Source organism: Triplophysa dalaica, chromosome 9, assembly GCF_015846415.1.
Source record: "Triplophysa dalaica isolate WHDGS20190420 chromosome 9, ASM1584641v1, whole genome shotgun sequence".
NCBI classification, from domain to species: domain Eukaryota; kingdom Metazoa; phylum Chordata; class Actinopteri; order Cypriniformes; family Nemacheilidae; genus Triplophysa; species Triplophysa dalaica.
The window spans coordinates 4,244,755-4,265,171 of record NC_079550.1 but is presented as its reverse complement, the minus strand read 5'-3'; the positions used below and the strand labels follow the sequence as shown (position 1 = coordinate 4,265,171).

Below are 20,417 nucleotides of genomic sequence, written 5' to 3'. Positions count from 1 at the left end.
TGTTTGTCGTCTCTGTTAATTAGGGTTAAGCGGTGTCAGATGATTATTTGCCCTTTTATTAGACGCTTTTAACAAGCACAGAGTTTTGTTCCTTCCTGACTTTTAAAATGAAGAGTGGCTTTTTATCCCCCTCTGCATCAAAGGTCAGTGTGTGTGTTTGTGCGTACATGTGTGCGTGTGTTTGTGTGTGTGAATGCTGACTTCTGGTGTTTATGTGTAACTTTAAATCTAAACTGCAACATAAATCAAAATGCTGACCTTTAATCTCTCTCTCTCATTCACAAACTCACATACACACACATGCTAGTTTGCTCTGAATCACCAATGATGCTCTCTGTCTAATAATACTCAATCACGCTGCGCATCAAACACACAATGAATCCACCTAAAATAGGACGGGATAAGTTTACAGCATCCTCTCTTTCTCTCTTCCACGTGATGGTATCAGATTGTTAAACCACAGTATTCTGATGTGTACAATGGTACTGAAGTTCAGTGGTATGTCTGGTATCGTCCAGGACATAAGCTTGGTACTACAATGTTTAAAAAAAACATGGTAATAGCATGGTACTTCATGCTTCTTTTCTTATACAATTCTAGAACGTCAGTGCAAGTAATTTTATGTAGTTAGCATACTAACATTAATGTGCTGCATTAGTAGTATAATTGTAAGTGTAATACTATTTGGGAATAAAGCGGTCCACATTTTAGTTTATAAAAATAGAAAGACTGCTTTTCAGCATAATTTAGGTGTAACCATATAGTGAACTTTGAGTATAGAGCTACTTTACAACTCAGTTTCTCATTTATTCTACAACTACTGTATACTACAAGTGAACTTTCCTGTAGCTCTGTGGTAAGGGTTTGATCCCAGGGGATTGCACATACTTAGAAATAAGTGTATGAGAGAATGCAATGTAAGTCTCTGGATAAAAGCGTCTGCCAAATGCATAAATTTAAATGTAACTGTAACTTATAGGCATACTGATAGTATACTAGTTCAAAAGTTGTTGCTTATTTTAAGTTTATGAAAATACGCTTCAAAGTATACTCTCAGTAAACTACCAATTTATTTTTTTTATGCTGCAAGATAATTACACTTGTAAGTTTTATATAAGGTGAATTAACATTTGTCTAAATACAGTGTATAAGTTCACACTTTCAGTATACTACATTCCTATTTTAGTATTCATTTGCATACCTTTTACGTGTACTTTAAGTAGATTTGATCAGAGATTGAGTACAAGTATAGGCCAAATATCCATTTTATTGTTAGTACAGGTCAAGTATACAGGTGTAATGTGTCTGAAATATAAATAAAGTATAATGTGCGCCCTTTTTGTGTGTATGTGGTTAGACTGGCTTAACATTTGTGATTCGCAAAACTGTACCAGTATGTATGTGTTGTCCTCAGACAGACAGTCAAACTTGAAAACAGGAAACAGTGTCCAGAGGATTTCCCTGTGTTAGGAAAGCTAAGACCTGTGTGTGTGTGTGTTTGTGTGTGTGTGTGTGTGTAATATAAATGTTTCTATGAGAACCCGTGTGTGATTGATTTCTCTCGACCTGTCAGTGTTAAAACGTTCTTAAATATTTTTCTTATTTCAGAGCAGCTCTCTTGAAAAACAGGAGGTTAATTTCATATGCAGGTGATCTGTTTCTTTAAGGTGATGTTCTTTATATAACGCTCCCAGATGGAGAGAAGCAGATAAATGAGACATGAAATGTAGAAATCAACAGTGAGACACAGACAGATGGAAAGTCAAGTTAAATTAACTCTCTGTGCATGCGTGTGTGTGTGTAACTTTTTTAAAGAGAGAATGTTTTGTCTTCCCTATGATCCCTACGATTTCTTATGGCTGACGTCACCAATGGCCACTTATTTTTTAACCCGCCTCCCCAACCCACCTGTCCTATAGAGACACTTCATCATCCAATCAGTTCTACTTAGATAAAGCTCTGCTATATTATTTACTAGGGCGGTATTAACGCCCCTATTTCTGTTTTACTCACATCTGACACAGAACTAAACCGGAGTGTGAATGCTGTTAAAGAGCTAAACATGATGTCATTAGATTCTGAGGGTGAAATTATGCGTTTGTGCGTGAAAAACACAAAATTACTGTAAAGAGCCAGATGTGTGTGTGTCTCTCATTCTGCTCAACATATTTTTTTTATCTCAGTCTCGTTATTTTTGCTGTTGATGCAATGCTGATGTAATCTCACACGCGCTTTCTCGCAATGATGTAAACCTGTGAAAAGCTTGTGGCACACACACATTCTCACAGATACGATGTTTCACACAGGATTATGGATCTGAACTGTAAACCCTACAGTCTTTTCTCAGATGTAAGTTTCACAGGTCAGAGGCCATCATGCACTTTTTGTGGTTAAACTTTATTGCGTAACTTTTAGAAATTCTTTGTTTTTATTGCTTTACTTTACTTTACTACTTTATTTTAAGAAGTGGTTAATTTACAGTAAATTGTAAAACTGTACTGTCAAACAATACCAATCGTTTTATGTTCAGCAAAGAGAATACGAATCAGATGGCCGTGCCTTGTTGTATTATTCATGTTGCTGTAAGCAATGATTTATTGTAAACTGTTTCCTCTGGTCAGTTTTCTCTTTCAGGTCAATTAAAGTCTGAAGAGAATCTTCAAGATTAAAGAATGTTGTTCAATGCAGCAGGCTTTACACTGCTCAAGTATTCTCGTGTGTCTTATTTGTTTGCAAGATGGTAGAAAACAGTAAAGTTACTTTCACAAGAAACCCTAACAAACATTATGTAGATTTCATGGGAAAACAAAATGTTACAAAAGTGTAGAATCCACATCCTATAGCACAAAGCCACAAAAGTTTATTTATCGGTGCTGTTTTATTACGAGATACGGAGACGGGAATCTCTCGAGACAGAAACTCTCCTTATGGACTCGCCCTGAGAATTCTTCAGGGAGAGAAAGAATCATTGCTTTAATTTCACTCGTCTAGAGGTTTAATAAAAGCATCTTAAAGGCCTCACAATTAAAGGCTAAATTCATGCTGTCATCGTCCCTCTTGCTGGCTTACGGCATGAATGAACCCACAGGGGCCGCCGGGCCGGTAAATTACACCCAGAACAGGGAACAGAGGAATCCTCATAGATTTACAGGGACATAAAGAAGAGTCAGAGGCCATGCAGCTACTGAAGCGTTTCATCGGATCCCTACATCACACAGAGAGAGAGTGGACACTTATCTACAGTGAAGCTTGAGGTGGAGGTCCTATTGTAAGTCTTCCCCTCTGAATAAATATACAAGACAATTACACAAGCTGTTAGGACTGTGTGTTCATACTCTTCGAAGAACCACTTTGTTCCATAAAGAACCTTTGACATCAGGGGCCTCATCAATAAAATGCCGTACGAACAGATTTGATCGCAAAAATACACGGCAAGGTTCGTATTTATTAATACGGTCTTCGAGGTGGAAAAGTGCTTAGCTCTACGTCAGAGTCGGAGCAGACGTATGCCCTTTTGCTTCTCCGAGTGCTGCAGGTTATTGGAAATATATGTCATTCTTGCCGCATATATAGGAAAGTTTAAGGAATTAATTTGACTTGGCCACAGGAAATAAGTGCAGAAGAAAGTGTACATATGGTGCAAATTTACATTTCGATAGAAAAAACTGTGCACTATATACAAAAAGTGAGAAACAACTTTTTTTAAGAGTGTACAGGTGTGTCATTTACAGGTTTAACCTTTTGTTTCTATAGTCTATTAAGCAAACATTAACACGACCATATTTGGATGCAAGTTTAAACTTGTTCACCCAAGAATATATGTCTTGTCATTTCAAACCTGATGACCTTCATCTGCAGAACAAGATATTTTGAAGAATGTTGTTATCTGGCCCCCATTCATTTGCATTGGTTGTGACCATACAAGTGAATGGGGTCAGTGCTGATTGTTTACATTTACATTTACATTTAGTCATTTAGCAGACGCTTTTATCCAAAGCGACTTACAAAGAGTTTAGGAGCAATAAGCGATAGTTCATACAGGAGCCATAATACATTAGATCTCAATACAAAGTTACTGGTTTACGAACTTTCCTCAAAACATCTTGTGTTCTGTGGTAGAAATTCATAAAGGTTTGAAATGACTAGAGGGTAACTAAATGACAGATTTTTTTAGGTGAACCATCACTTAAGTATTCCCCATGACCATGATACATGGCTAGTAAATGGCCTTGTTTTACAGAAACCCCAAAACATCTTTAACTAGTTCCAAGCACAAGTTAAATTACTCCATGTTTAGACAGCCTTTATCCCTTAACTCCACTCAAATCAACATTGAGTACTAAGGTAGAAACCTAAATGTATGGCACAAAGCTATCAGTTTTAAGAGTTACAGGGAATCAAGACAGTTAATGAATGTTGCGCATGCTTGAGTCACTGTATTCTTGGTCTGTATAGCCGGAAAAAAAAACATACAAAAAAAGATATCAAGCGGTTTCAGAGCACATCTCCAAACTGTCAACCTTCTGACCAGCCCTTTGTCTCAAGACACTTCAATTGTCATTTGGGACAAGAGGTAGAGTAATAACTTTAGTAAAATCAACAATGAAATTTACATTGTAAAGAAAACACCTCCATTGGAAACTACAGTTTCTTCACTCCTTTTTCTAGCAGCAGCTCTCCCTGGAACACAAGAGAGAGTCAGAAGATGAAACTGGTTTGTGTAAAACATCAGAAGATATCAAAGTTAAACACCTACTTTTCCTGGCACAGCTCTGCTCGCAGGAACCAGAAGCAGGGTGGCACACCGCAGTCCTACAGTGAATATAGATCTGACCAAAAAAAGACTGTTCTCATACACCTCATAACCATTCTCCTCCTGCAAGCAAAAACACGATTGACATCAAAGCGGTTCTAGACATCAAAATCATCAATTGCAAACTCACCGTCATGCTGGTGCCACAGGCGGTGACTGGAAACTGGTATATGGCAAAGGAAGGCGTGGAACCAACAGGACCACAAGATGCTTCATTTCCACCCAGCAGACGGACCGTGTCCAGACTCAACCGAGGCAAAGTAACATCTCTGGCCACCACCAGCACAAACTGACCATCTCTTATACACTGGACAGTCACTGTAGCGAGAGATAGAAAGTTCTCAGGTAATCAGCTTGGTAAGAAACATTGCACTGATTTAACACCCCTACCTGACATTCCATAATAGCACTGCTGTCCATTAAAGCAGCAGTTTATAGCTTCACACTCTGCACCACTGATACCAGGTTGTCCACACTGGATCTGCTCATAATCAGCTACAGCACACTTGTCAAGAGTTTCTGACTGCACCACTGGCTTCTGAAGTGGAAACTTCTGAGAAAACTGTTGTTCAGTTTGATGGAAGACTGGTGATTGAGGTCCCTGGGGAAAATTACTAAACTGTGGGACAGCACGACAGAAAGCACAAAACCATACGCAGAAAGCCACAAAACAAAACAAGATTTTATATGATCATGTTTTAACCCATCTATACAAAGCCAACAAAAATAAAGCATACTTTCAAAAATGAAAAGTTGTCAACATCAGTTTGCTGTTTATTTGAGCACTTCACACAACAGCTAGACATTAAAACTACAAAATGCACTTTTCAACGGTGTCATGAACTGGCCTTTTTTATTATTTTATACTGTTGTCTGAGGTCTACTTTAAGTTCCCTTGGTTTTTACATTCAAAAACATCAAAATCAATAAGTAATAGGCTTTTTTCTACCGGCTCATGAAACACAGTTCTTTTATTGAAGACTTGGAAGTAAACACCCACTGCTATGATTGGATAACAGTTCCAAAAGACAGAGGTGTGCCCTGAGATGTATATTTCTGTGTGTCTTTGACAAGCTACGTGCTTAGTTGGAACCTTATTTAAAATTGGTTAGACATAATTAAGGACATATAAATCGATCTATAACAAAGCAATCGTACATATATTTTTATTGGCATGAGATTCTGGTTGCATCCGATATTGGCTGCGCAGCATTGCTTTAAAATCTGTCTCTCTGCAAATCCATCGACATGTGCCTTGTTTACAAAGGAATCCATTCTCAGTCTTTCACATTGCTGTTGGGTGACTTTATATCATTCCTGAGGTTTATTTTGTAATTCAACAGACACATAAAATGAAAACAAAACCGACGTGATCTCTTTCTTTTCAGCGGCTGTACATCTCTACCAATGCATTTGACAGACAATATGTGTGTTAATTAATACAGCCATAAAAACACATTTATCAATATTTACCGATGCTTTACCTTTGACAGTGTAATATTTTTCATTTACCTGTTGAATCACATGTATAAAAAATGTGATAAAAATGTACAAAAGAAATATCTGTAACATGGGTGAAAAGAGTCTTGAAAAATTGTTCATCTTGAATAACTATTCATATCTAAGGTTGAAAAACCAACATGTCACATTTTTTTTAACTTAACCTTGAAAAACCTCACAAGGGCCGAGGAGATGAAAATACTGCCACAATACAAAAACATCTTAAAAGAGGCTTTATTTATATATCAGTTAAATATACTTTTTTTCAATTGATGTTGTGATAAAACATGACCAGGACATGTTTTCATGACCTTAATATCATTTCTGCAAACAAGAGAAAACTATGAAATGAACATTCAACAGCACGACCACAGATATAAAAAAACAAAGACATATAGTTTTAATAAATAACAATTGGAATAGATGGGCTATGGGTTTTAAAGAGCTCATTAATATTCATTTACATGTCATTGGCTGAGTTCTGTGTGACCTCGCGGACAAATTAACATGAGAAAAGATACATATCTGAAAAGAGTGCGATTTTGTTGTTTCATGAAAGGCTTATGCAGAAGCTTGACCTGAACATATACAGTATGTCTATATGGGGCAGGTGTGTGTTTATCGTGGTGGTCTCGTCTGACACAAACAGTCACATCTCTCATGATGTTGAAGGTAGATCTCCTCCAGAGTCCAGCGGGCACGGGTTCTCTTTCTGTAGTAATTTGGACCCGGGGAAAACTTCAGCACCTGACACATGCAAACAAACAAACAAACACACACACACACGCACGCACGCACGCACATTCAATATGAGTGAAACTGATGGACTTTCTGTGATAATGAACATGACATCAGAGTTTAAGAGCGATGTTAATGTAGCGTTAAGTCCCCGGAGAAGCAATAAAATAAAGAGCATTTTTATTGCTGTTTTTCACCTTTATTGATTTGTTTCTTGATCAATATCTGCCCCTGACCCTCACCTCAAGAGTGCTTTTATCTTCAATACAAAAGCTCATATATCACACTCCACCCGTCTGATCACATGCTGTACACTGTTTGTTTGTTTCTATCACATTAGTCAGCTCTGACAGCTGTGACAATCACATTTGCCATATGTTGCCGTGGGTAACAGTCTGTTATTCTTTACCGTGGTTGACAGCAGCACAATTTTTTTTTCTTCTGAAAGCGTCGTGACACCTGTCAATCACTCTGAGGCTGCCTGCATGGGTCACAAACTACTACTCCCAGAATGCCTTGTTACGAACAATCCAAATCCCCAAAACTAATAACACAAGTACACGGTGTACTTTCACAACCTGCATCGTTGATTTTGGGAATAATAGTTGCAGGTTAAGATTTTACTATGTTCTGTGCATCTTCCTTTAGTCGTTTATATTGTGACCGTTGACTTAGAAAAAACGATTTATAAATGACATTGTGAAAATGTCAGCGTGATTGTGTTTCTAACAATTCATATTCCAGTTTAAAGAGAATTAAGGATAAGAGTACTGGTAACAGGATCAGAAAGAAGAACACTTTACAATAAGGTTGGTTTTGTTAACATCAGTTAATGCATTAGCTAACATGAACCAACAATATAGTTTATCACAGATTATCTTTGCGATGTTAATGTCAATGCAATAGTTTATGTTTGTTTATGTAACTAATGTTGAATTATGTTAGGAAATGCTGTTTGAAATTTATAAATAATGAAAAAATAATTCTCGTTAACAATTGCATTGACTAATATTAAAAAATATAACCTTATTGTTAAGTGTTCTTGTAATGGTTTATGTTTACTCAAGTTATTTTTGAAGTTGTAAATCAATAGTTTCAAATTTGATAATACCAAGATTTGTTATGCTACGAGAGAGGGAAAAAGAGAGGGAATATGGGGAGTTTCTCTGTACTTTAGGGACAAATTTATCACTGGAAGCTAATTAAAACTGACACAACCTCCTGTTTCACATAACTACATTAATTGGATGCTCTAAATTAAAATTAAAATGATTCATATGTAAAAAGATAAATTTAGATATTACAACATTTTCCCTTGAAACTGTGTGAGTGAGTGTTTGGAGCTGATAAGGACGAAACGGAAAACACAGTCTTGTGCTCCTAGACACCACAGGAAAAACACACACAGCATATACACTAGTGTCACAGTATTGTGTGGAACAGGAACAGTTTAGAGTTGAGCACTGAAGCATTATGGGGAATTAGCAGTATGTTCAAGCATACAATTTTTTTGATATGCGATTTCTGAAAAATACTCCTAAAACACCATCTCATTTTAGTTTATTCCTACTGACATAAAACATTCCGCTAACACTTTTTGTTCACAGTATAGTAACAATCACTTTATCTCTTATGTACAATTAGAGTCTGTAATTAGAACCCTTAAAGGCGGGATGTCCGATTTCCGAATTACACTTGTTTACAACAAGTCGGGGCAGAGTACAAAAACAACCTTGTATGAGCAGAAAGGTGCACAGTGCACAGGACGGACATTAGTCGAGCCGAGCGGTAGGGGCGTGTTTGTTTTGGTGATTTGAACATCAACAACGGCTAAGAGAAATCGAACACCCCCCCTTTAAAGCGATAGTTCCCTCAGGTTGTTTCAAACCTATATATAATACTTTGTTCTGTTGAACACAAAGTCAGATATTTTGAAGAATATAGGAAAACAAACCTTTGACTACCATTCATGTTTTCCAACTAAGGAGTCAAAGATGTCACAGAATTGAAAATTGACAACATTCTTCCAAATATCTTTCTCTGTATTCATCAGAACAAAGTCATTTATACAGGTATGTAATAACATGAGGGTGAGTAAATGAGGATGGAATTAAATATGTTGGGTGAACTATCCTAAGTCTCTATTGTGTCTAATTTTTTATGTACATTTGAGACATCCTTCATATTTTTCGAAAGATTTTGTCAGACATTATGGTTGTGCTGTAAATGGAGAACGTGTGTTTTAGTCCTGCAGTGCATTGTGGGATACCTCGTGTAATTTCTTGACGGTTTTTCCCGCGCTGCAGGTGCAGGAGTTCCAGCCATCTGTGCCGCATGCGCAGTTTCCCCCGCAGCGCTGCACCAGGAGGCATCGTGGGAAAAACACGGCGTTGGTCATCTTCAGCTCCTCGCGGAGATTAACGGAGAAATTGCGCGGAGTGCAGCTGTACTGTTTCACGTCATCATAGAGACGGTCGAGATCCACTGAGACAGAAAGAGAACAAGTGGAGTTTACAAAGAGACCGACCAAAAACAAACAGAGATAAGCTCAAGAAACCGATATAAATTGAATAATCCGTAAAATCATTTCTGTGTGTGTGACTCACGTTTGTGTTTGCGGTCTGTATGAAAGGCTCGTGGTCTGTAGTAATGCGTGTGCGTGTACAGTTGTTCCAGGTCTTCCTGCCAGGTAAACGGGTTCAGGTGTCTCAGTAACTCTTCGACCGTACTGACGCTGGCGATGTCATTATCCAGCACGGCTGCAGTCACCGGAGTGTCCCCGGAGGTCTCCGTGAGTTCCTGAAAGAACACGGGTCTTATTATTGAAGTGTCAAAGTTTTGGACCAACCTCCATCAGTCAGCCGTCCCAAAACGTTTCTTCTTCTAAACCCTCTGGTGCACTTAGATCTATCTACCAACTCCTTTACTGTAAATGTTTATTTGTTTTTACAAACTCAGAAACTGGTGTGAGCTCTACTGTGACTGCACCATACACAACGCTTCACGCAAACACAAAACATTCTTTTAACCGGCGCCAGAAAAACAAACAAATGAATATATTTTTATCATACTGACAAGTCGATGTGTGAGCAAGAGAGAGAGATACTCACTGACATCGCTGTCACTGCTTCCCAGTTTGTGACGGATGCGAGAGGTGAGCTGTCCTGAAAACAAGAAGACAGGAAAGATATGCGTTTTCATGTCTAATCTCATTACATTTGGTAAATTCTGCCATCAGTGTGCCTGAGGAATTGTGGGAAAGTCATAAACCGATAAACACTTTCAGATTACAGCCATCACTCATGTGGCAAAAAAATTAAATAATAATGAACAGCAGCCCCCCCCCTGGGGATGCCTATCCAGATTATAGCAGGTCCAGGTGAAGTCATATGCCCATCCCAAACTAGAGATAACGCCAGTTAAGCTCCACATCCCGTGCCATCCTCCTGCAAGTATCTGCAGACCATCCCAGGAAATTCCCTCACCCAAGAGTTTACCAAACTTACATCACATGACAGCAGTTTTAAGTTTTTGGTGCAGCTGACACGTCAGAGCAGACACTTCAGAGGAGATCTGGCCCTCCCGGCCGAGGCTTTTTGTGAAAAGCGCTATGTAAAAAAAATTTCATTGAATGTCATCAGCTGGAGGGTGGGGCTACAGACATTACTCCTGACATCCTTGACAGAGTGGGCGGGGCTACAATTATCACAGCGCTGACTTTACCAAAACAGCCGTATATCGGTCAACAATGAAAGTTAAAAATCACACAACCATCACAACACTAATCACATTAATCAAAGTCTGCTTTACATCCAAATAAAGAAAAGGACACGCCCACAGATCAACCCTCTGACGCACGCTACAGCAAGGTGAACTCTGTATTTGCACATTTTTAAGACAGTTTTCAGTATGTTGAATATGTTTTCCTCATGTGGACTGTTGGCTGCTTTGACTTCCCCCTACCGTCTCTAAATGACTCGACTAACATAAATCTGCTCTCATGGCATATCAAACAATAGGACGAGGTCAGAGGTCGCCGGCGGTCTGTTATGACGATGTTTTCCCATCAAAGGTTAAAGTCTCTACAGACCTCTGATGTCACATGAACAGGGAAACCTCGAGCTCAGCGTCCGGAGGGGGGCAGAATTGTGGAAATGTCCGAAATACCAGACTGAGGAAAATACAGAACGGACAAACCACCTCCTCTCAACCTCCTGCAGGGTTCAACGGTTGACACCGTGTGGAATCAAAACACGCTTGATTTACCTGCTACCTGTATGATATCAAGTCCCATCAGGTGCATCATTTCCTCTGAATATTCTGTTTCTCTCATAAATGTTGTGCAAATGAAAATAATTTCAAAGTATAAACAAACAGAGGCCTCGTTGCAACAAAAAAAGTATAAAAAATGCAAACCCTTTAAAGGAAAACTCAAAATAATTACAAATAATGACCTTGAACAAAAAATGGAAAACAATTATAGTTTGCAAACGTACGAAAGAAAAGCTAAACAAACATCACAATGAGCATCTATTGAGGCTTTTAAGGTTGTGCACATGTTCCCTGCAGAAAATCTGTGTTTCTCTCATTAACTAAACAACACAAAGAGCCGTAATGAGAGTCTCTAGAGTTTTTAACCTTTTATTTAATAAAGATCATTATAAACAATATTTCATTTTTTTTCTTGTGCATGTGATGACAGCACTCTCTCTCTCTCTCTAGATCTATCAATACTGCACACCGCTGGGTACCGACCCATATCCATGGTGAATGATGACCACATGAGTGTACAACTACCACAGTACTACACCATACTACGAGAGAGAGAGAGATGTACAGCAAATATGAGTACTTTAATCTGCACACTTCAGTGTCTCTCACTCTCTTTCTCACTCATTTGTACCGTCTCTCGCGGCTCGCCCTGTTCTCACTGCAGAAGCTGTTTCTGTCTCTCTCTCTGTTATGTGTAACTTAAATAATTCAAATGAGAAAAAAGGCAATTTCAGCTGAGAAAACCTGTACACATCAATCCGAGAACACCATCTTAAATGTACACTCAACATGATGTCACTAACATTATTTAAACTACTACCCACAAAAATTCTTTAGACATCCTGGTTTATTCGTGTTGTGCATGGATCAGAACAACTAAAGAAAGAAACTCACCAGCAGAGAATAGCAGATTTTAAATCCTGGTTTTGCTACGAAGTAATCGTCTGATTTGAAGGTGATTTTGATGAGGTTTGTTTTGGACGTGATCCGTGATGGACCTCTCTGACCACACCAACGACCCCAAATGATGGTGCTGGTCTGCGAAATATCCTCCACTTCTACATAATCATACCTGCCGAACGCACACACGAACATGTACAGTTAAAGCACAGACACCTGTAAACATCTGATCAAACAATCTGGAATGACACATGAAGACAAAATGATGTTATGACCGCACACAGGTGAACTGTGAATGTCCAGTTTTCACTAAATCCAATGACCTTTTCTCATGCGTTTATTACAAGGACTTGCTGTTCTCATAGTGTTCTCTCTCCTCGCTTTAATTTCATCCATCAGTTCATCTGATATTTCTTCTATGGTCGTTTTTCTCTGTTCCTGATTAATATTCAGTTGTATTGTCTCATGGGTCTTTTGAAAGTATCAGATTCACAATAAAAACTCTTTAAACTCAAGGACGTACCCGAAACCTGAGAGTCAAACCAGAAACAGACACACACAAAAAGATGGACACACACACACACACACACACACACACAAAGACACATGCATGTACACAAGCATATACACACCCACGCACACACACACAGACACATAATCACACACAAAGTGAGACACAGTAAATCTCAAATCATTAAATATTTATAAAACACTGTAACCCTGCAGGGCCTTATTTCTGATCCAGATAACGCCAACATTTACTCATCCGTCCATCCATCAGAAGCTCCGCCCTCACCTGCAGACTCCGCTCTCCGGCTCTTCCAATCCAAACTGAGCATCAAACTCCAGCAGAATACGGGTGTGGGAGGGCGAGAACAGCTTCCATGACAGCAGGAGGTTGCGGGGGTAAGCGTTAGGGAAGCGCGGGCTCTGGACGTGACCTCCACCCTTCAGGATGATGACCTCTTCCTTCCGGTACAAGTCTGTGAGGTGATTGCTGTCTGTTACTGGTCACAACTTGGATAGGTTAGTGAATTAAACCTTGGACACAAGCCAGCAAACACATATAAACACAAACAGCAACACACGTCACGCTTCCAGTTCACTTCAACTCAGAAGATAACAGGAATTCTGTTCTCAATTCACATCTATTTCTCTTCTGGAAACGGTCTAATTCTCCCGTGTGAATATATAAAAAAATAATTTATTATCCTTAGAAGTGAATTGAAGGAAAGAATTCTGAACTAATTCTTAACTGAACTAAATTTGATGTTAAAATCTGAATGAAGTTGCCGAAATGGACCACAGAAACACAAACAGTCGCAACACTGAACACAAGGCAACACAAAAAAGGTAAGACAGAAAAGGCAAAGGACTACAGAAACACACAGGCAGGCACAAATATATTAAGCAAATGTCATGCAACATCAGAACGCTCATGAATCGTGGGATAAAATAAAAAAATAGTCAACAAAAAAGTAAGGACTTCACTTAAGGTATACTAATGCAAAGTGACATCTTTGTTTCAATCAAACATGGGACTGGCTGTGCTCAAGATGTCAAAGGATATAACTGTTATGATGCTTTCAATTCCCAAAAGCTCCTTGTGTGACCACCATGTTGTTTGTGTACAGACACACTCACGCACACAAGCACACACACACAGGTTACTGATCCATGCACACAGCAAACACTTGTAATTACGGCTGTACTGCGGGAGCTGGGCCACCATCCATCACCATGACAACCTGCTGACCAATGAGCTTTGAAATAAACTTAACTTTCTCTCTCTCTCTCTCTCTCTCTCTCTCTCTAACTCTCATACACACACTAGTCACTCGTTTCACTTCTATATGTGTGATCCTGACAGACAGTCTAGCAGTTCTGAGCTATATCTGCCTCATTTACACACGCATGCAATTACTTCTTTAACACCTTTGCCTCTAAACACACTTAAATACACAGCCTTCACACCTTCACACACACACACACACACACACAGATTTAATGTTGTCTTAAAGTTTGTTGAGAATAAGCTGTCGGCTGTTTTTGTGAAGCGCATTGGAGATGCGTTTAAACTTTCCTGACCGCCTTATCAGAGTGAAATAAGCTCCAAAGCAAGTGAGCACCTGCAGCCTTCAAAGACAGCATCCTAGTGAAATGTAAAGTTATGAGTGATTTGAAACGCTCTACACAGCACAGAAACACAGCTACTCATGTACAGCGCTTCAGTCTCGTATTGATGTCGCAGAAGCTAAGGGCACATACTGTTGGATATAAAAGTCATTACATACTATAACATAAATATGTTTAAAATATATGTTTATTTTCTAAGATACGACAGTCATAACAACGACAGTGATCCCACGATAAAACATCTATTGTGTGTGTGTGCAAACGTTTTGTCATTTCTCCAGTACTAAAAGAAAAAAAGAAAACGAATCAATGTGTATATCATGTACTGTTTCTATGTGTAAGCGTTTTGTGTGCTTTACGAAATTTTCCCCCAGTACAGGCACGTAATCTTACAAAATTTGTTCCACCTTAACAAAGTTCTTTTAAAATGTGCACTTTTAAGTGTTCATTTTTAAGACAACATTGAGTAAACAAGATTTCCGTATGGGATGGGTTGGCTGCTACCCGCAATGTAGAAGACAAATCTGACCACCTATGATCTGAACATCTCTCCCTCTCTCCAATTTCCTTTTTCTTCTCTAATTTCACACCAAGGACACAAAGAACATCAAGCTTATATTTCACCACAAAATGAAAATGCAGTTTAATTCGTGGAAGCATCAAGCTTTGTTGTGTTTAAAGCACATCATCTTTAGGAGTTTAGTTTGTGTGTGGTTTTTGTTTAGTTTTTATATTAGTGTATTGACAGAGATTGTGCAGAGGTCAAACTCAAGTGTAAAACTTCATGACGCATCCGTGTGTGTGTGTTTGTGTGTGTGTGATGCGCCCTATGAAGAAATGTGACCCTGCTGTCAGACATTTTAGTTCGACCTGAAGGAACATCAGACCATGAAACGCTCTCACTTTCTCCCTACGGAGACATCTCGTGTGGTGTGTGTGATGTTTTTCACACCCAGCGTGCTGCTCTATGCGTGAGTGAGAGATCGTACAGAAACTGTTACTCGGTCAGAACCTGAAGCTGAATCTATTCCTGGACTTCCAGAATCACACAGAGTTTGATTATTCACACTAATAAATAAATAAACAAATCCTCCATCACACCTCTCTCACTATATCAACCACTACACTGAAATCGTATTGGAGACTGTGTTTTTGTACCCATAGCAACCGAGTGTTTCATCAAAGTTTATTTTTGATACAAGTGAACGGTTTGATGATGTTATTAACAGGCTGGTATGTCCCCGCCTCATCCCATTATCAGTGTTTCAACTGCTCTTATAAAGCGATGACAATAGCAACGTGATGGCAAAGCCCAACGTCCAAAAAAGCTTATTTTACCATCAAAAAAGCCAAATCTCAGTGTCATCAGTGAACATGTTGAAAATAAACTGACAGACACCGTCTACACAGAGACACGCCCACACCCATTTGATCAAGCCCACCCGAGACACACCTTCTAAAAAATGACCACCCTGACTTATATTCTTCATAAAAAACAATGACGCACAGGCCAGGGCCTGAATGCTCCTTAGTTAAAATACCATCTCAATGATCCAATATTTTCACTCTCCTTCAGAAACTCAAACATCCTGTGACACGGCTAGATTTGCTTTCATATGGGAGTGAAACTTAAGCCCACCCGAAAAGCAAATCTGTCTCCACCCGGGAACACAGTTGACGGTGAAATACACCCTGTGCCTCTTCACTAGCAAGACATTTGATGTTTTACTCGCATACGGTTAAGATCTTTTGATTGAGCTTGAGTTATTAATGCGTTGGTAATATATTAAAGATGAAAACAAAAGAAATAAAATCAGCTCGAAGTGAACATATTTTCTGTAATGGTGTGTCTGCATATTTCACACTCACAAAAACTGGAACCTGACCTGTGAAAAACAATGAAAGAATTTGTGCTAGTAGGCGGCTGTGTGAGATAAGGGGAAAATGCAGAGTTAAGATACATTTTCCTGTCTGCTGGTAAAATCCAGTTGTAAACACAACGACAAAAATGTAAATTACACAGCCCTCACACGCTTTGAGTTTTGTACACAGCATCAATGCAACAAAAATGAAAATGACTGCCACCATCCGTGTGAGTGTGTAGCCCAAAATCTTTCAGTAGAAGATGCATTTTATTTAGCAAAGATGTACGTAAAACTCATGTAAAAATGGAGCATTATAAATTAGACCGAGTCAGACACACACACACGTATGTTTCATTATCTCTGTGGGGACAGTCCATACGCGTAATGAATTGTATACTTTACAAACTGTATATTTTATCCCCTTCCCCTTTTCCAACCCCTAAACCTAAAGATCATAGAAAAGTTTTTGCATTTTTAGATTTTCAAAAATGATCGTTCTGTCCAATTTATAAGCTTCTGCGCCCGTGGGGACCTCAATTTTGGTCCCACTGTGACACGGGTCCCCATGAGTTGGTGTGCATTCAGGTTTAGGTCCCCAAAAACATATAAAAACCCAGTGGGAACAATACTTTCTGCCACCATGCAAGGCGTGTGTTTGTGTGTGGTGGGGATTCCCACATCAGATTCCTCAGCACTGATGGAGGGGTGTGGGTCTGGGACGACCCTATGACTCACTCTACTAAAATAACTATATTAAATCATTTCCCAGCACACACGCACACATCTGAAGATGCTTGAACCGTCAACAACAACCTTTGATGAATGTTGCCATCAGAAGCAACTTCATTGATCCCACACAGACTTTATTAATTCTTCTTATCTGCCACACGTTTTATAGAAAAAAAATGTCAAGGCCATGTTACTTGTTATCTATCCTAACAAACTGAAAAATTCATTAGACTAACCGTGCCATTCAACAAACACACACATAGCTGACTAAAAAAGATCTGAATCCATAATGTCTGGCAAATACCAGTTACAATTTGATCTGCTTTGTGGTTGACAGAACTTCAACACTAAAGAGATAATGTGCAGAAGAACAGATGTGTATAAAGCAGCCGTGTAAAATCATAGAGGAGAAAATAAGAAGCATTATTGCAGACCTGTCTAAACATGAGTGAAGTGATCATAACATGAACAAAACGCCTTTTACAAAACCCCCATCCAGTCACACTCGCGAAACAGTGAGCCCGAAAAGCCTGCAGACGTCAGTCATAGAAAATGTCTAAATGTCATTGCGTCACATGACAATAATATCAAAACAATACATTTAGAATTAAGAAGGACAGCACGTGCACATTTCTTAATCCTAACACACAAACTAGGCTAGGAATAAAAACACAGTTTTTGCTGTTGTGCTGAATGTTACACCTGTGGTTACACTGCGGGACACCTGTGCCAACTTCAGGGCCGACTTCATACATCCACCAAAACTGGCATTCGGTTGATTAAACGTCAACGCAAAAAGGCCTCGAAAGGTGAATTTAGATCTGAGAAAAGCTTCAGCAGGTGCTAACAGATTTGATATCGTATGTAACGCAAAGACATTCAGACAGTTTTACTGTGCGTCTCAAGTTTCTTTTCGAGGAAACTGTATCTCCAGACTCACCATTGCTCCGTGTGTTGGAAGCCCTGAACGCTTTGGACGACATCACCTGGGCCTGCATGCCATAATGTTCAGCGGTCACCACCGCGATCATACAACAAACCAGCAGCAACATGATCTGGACTCGAACTCGAACCGTCCGCCGCACTGCGTTCCAGATGCACCACATGTTTCCACCGCAGCACAAACCCCGAAACCTAGAGAACCGCTTCATATAAACGGAGCCGGGGAATCCAAAGACTGCAACTTTATCTGCTTCTGTCCCGTGTATCCTTGAGCTCAGAATTCCCGCAGAATACTTTCCATTTCTTAAACATTGACGAAAGCCCGAGGACGCGTAAAAGGATTCCTGGTGTGAAAGTGTTTAAGAGGACGCGTCACGCATCGGACTCCTGCTGAAAGATCAGATTGTAAGAGATGACAACAGAACTGAAAGCCGTGGAGGGCTGGACACCCTCATACAGTTGGTCAGGGGCAGGCGAGGAAATAACGCCCGCGGGAGTTTGTGTGCGCGTCTGGTGCGTAACTGTGCCACTCTTTCCTGTTTGTTGCGCCTCAAGGAAACTTCGAAGAACTCGCATCAGGAGAGGCACGTGGAAATAGTTTACAGTCTGCAGGCCATGAAATGACTTGTTGCAATCTGCTTTCAGTCTGTGTAACGTGGAATCGTTAAATAAAACGCACACTCTTTAGTTCCCGGAGGAACAATCACACCTTTACCGGAAATGTATTAGCATTCACATAACTTCCGCCCTTTGGATGCTTGATTATTATATTAAAATTAAATGAATTTCCCAAAAATATGAGAATGCTGTTAGAAATAAGAACTTTAAATCAGTTAAACAATTAAACAATTAGTTTTCAAAATGAAACACTACAAGCATTATGAGGAATTAAAACTATTTTGTTTATAAAGTGGATCTGCATTTTTTGGAATGCACACAAAAGTCTACATTTGAATAAATCTGTGCAATACATTGAATACTCTCTTCTCCTTTTATTAGTATGTGAAACAAAATGTATGTACATTAAACTCAGTAGGTAGTTCAGTTAACAACTCAGATATGAATGAATATTTAATCTGCCCTTCTGGTCCTAATGCATGATAACGGTAAGTGAGTTGAGTTGATATGTGTTGACACATATTGGCAAAATTGGTGCTTGTGGCACATGTTAGTATATTTGGGTTATCCAGGTAATCCATGCACAAAGGAAAGACTGTATTCCTTTCCACAGTCAATACAACTTTAAGAGTGGTTTGATATTGCAATGCTAAAGTACAAGAAATGGAACAATTCAGTACATCCCCAAGGTTGGGATCCTATTCAGAAGCACACACGGGAGAAGATTTAATTATCTAAGATGCTGAACTAACTTTATTATACAAGTTCTTGCATGCATATAAACCTGGAACACTTAGGCATGTGTAATGTGCCAAGTGTTGGGCAAACAGTGCAGGATTCAGGCTAATCTCAACCCCTGTGATCAGGTCTAAATTTACAAATTCCTGCTCTTCCCAGCCGGGTGTGTCAGCTTGCATGTGTGTGTGTTTGAGGTGTTGGGGGTAATCCGGGCCATGTGCTCAAAAGTGTTGGTACAGAAACCCCAGAGCAAATCCTCCTGTTTATCTTCAGAGCTTTTATAGTATTCCATCAAACACAAGCACACACACATTGTTTATCTTAATGTGTTTGTACAGAAGACGGCCTGTTTACATTGCACGAAACGCACAAAATCTGCACAGATTTCATCCTAAATCATTTGTGCATTATGACACATTAAATCAGACCTTCCACAAGTGCAAGATGAGTCATGCATTTTCTGACCAATTATGAATATTTTAGTCTTTTGTAACATCTGCATACACAGCCTCAGAGCTCACCGGCATGGAGTAAAAGCCACAAAGCAAATAGAGTCTTTATTGACAGCTTTAATAACTCTTCTTCTCTCTTTCCTGGTTGTCAAGAAAGGTTTAATGCTAGGATATTCCACATTGATTCTTGGAGAATTCCGCTACATTCCACAGGATTCTTTCAGGGCGGCGTCATAATCAGAGACGACAGATGACAAAGACATTCAGTGTGGCATTAAACAACTATGAACTTGAATTATTCACTGAGAGAGAGATAGAGACTGGAAGAATAGAAAAGGAAATAGACAGAGTGTGTGTCTTTGCAAAGAAATATTTCCTTATGATGACGTCCTTCTGTTTAAACACACACATGGAGTAGGTGGAACATTTTATGACATCTCTCAGAAATCACATGACCGATGTGTCTGAGCAGACGTGTTGGGGTGTAATGTCTAAAGCTCAAGGCTGTTAACTGGAATGTTTCTGGCTGGATCTCTACGAGGAGCGAGTCATGAGCCAACACTGTGCCAACCCCGAGACAACGCTGCTGTGCCCTTCAGCGCCCTCCCACTATAATGCAATTATGTGCCAATATGCTATCAAATAAAACTGAAAAATTGAGCACATTCAACATTGTTCAGCCAAACAGTCCCCATCATCACACCACATTCTTGA

General features: G+C 39.3%; 2 protein-coding genes across 3 annotated transcripts; both read right to left on the bottom strand.

The window, feature by feature from the left end:
* Positions 1–3,965: 3,965 nt before the first annotated feature.
* Positions 3,966–6,394, bottom strand: LOC130429170 (zona pellucida sperm-binding protein 4-like). Its single transcript, XM_056757592.1, has 4 exons — positions 5,204–6,394; positions 4,944–5,131; positions 4,757–4,876; positions 3,966–4,680 (listed from the first exon to the last, which is right to left on the bottom strand). Exons 1-4 carry the CDS (start codon positions 5,208–5,210, stop codon positions 4,642–4,644), a joined length of 354 nt encoding a protein of 117 aa, XP_056613570.1. The 5' UTR covers positions 5,211–6,394; the 3' UTR covers positions 3,966–4,641.
* Positions 6,395–6,533: 139 nt separating this feature from the next.
* Positions 6,534–18,589, bottom strand: pdgfd (platelet derived growth factor d). Of its 2 annotated transcripts, none has more exons than XM_056757589.1 (7): positions 17,894–18,589; positions 13,020–13,230; positions 12,218–12,395; positions 10,162–10,215; positions 9,658–9,850; positions 9,321–9,535; positions 6,534–7,060 (listed from the first exon to the last, which is right to left on the bottom strand). In XM_056757589.1, the coding sequence occupies exons 1-7, from the start codon at positions 18,102–18,104 to the stop codon at positions 6,932–6,934; spliced, it is 1,191 nt and encodes a 396-aa protein (XP_056613567.1). In that variant the 5' UTR covers positions 18,105–18,589; the 3' UTR covers positions 6,534–6,931. The 2 variants fall into 2 exon arrangements, with proteins under 2 accessions (XP_056613567.1, XP_056613568.1); XM_056757590.1 differs by having other exon boundaries at positions 13,020–13,206; positions 17,894–18,588.
* Between the last annotated feature and the right edge of the window lie 1,828 nt (positions 18,590–20,417).

Coding starts and splice junctions, on each gene's coding strand:
- LOC130429170 (XM_056757592.1), bottom strand. Junction 4,877..4,943: donor CCTGTGGCACCAGCATGACG/GTGAGTTTGCAA, acceptor TTTTGCTTGCAG/GAGGAGAATGGTTATGAGGT. Junction 4,681..4,756: donor GCAGAGCTGTGCCAGGAAAA/GTAGGTGTTTAA, acceptor CTTGTGTTCCAG/GGAGAGCTGCTGCTAGAAAA.
- pdgfd (XM_056757589.1), bottom strand. CDS start 18,104: ATGAAGCGGTTCTCTAGGTTTCGGGGTTTGTGCTGCGGTGGAAACATG. Junction 13,231..17,893: donor TTCCAACACACGGAGCAATG/GTGAGTCTGGAG, acceptor AGTTGTGACCAG/TAACAGACAGCAATCACCTC. Junction 12,396..13,019: donor CCGGAGAGCGGAGTCTGCAG/GTGAGGGCGGAG, acceptor TGCGTTCGGCAG/GTATGATTATGTAGAAGTGG.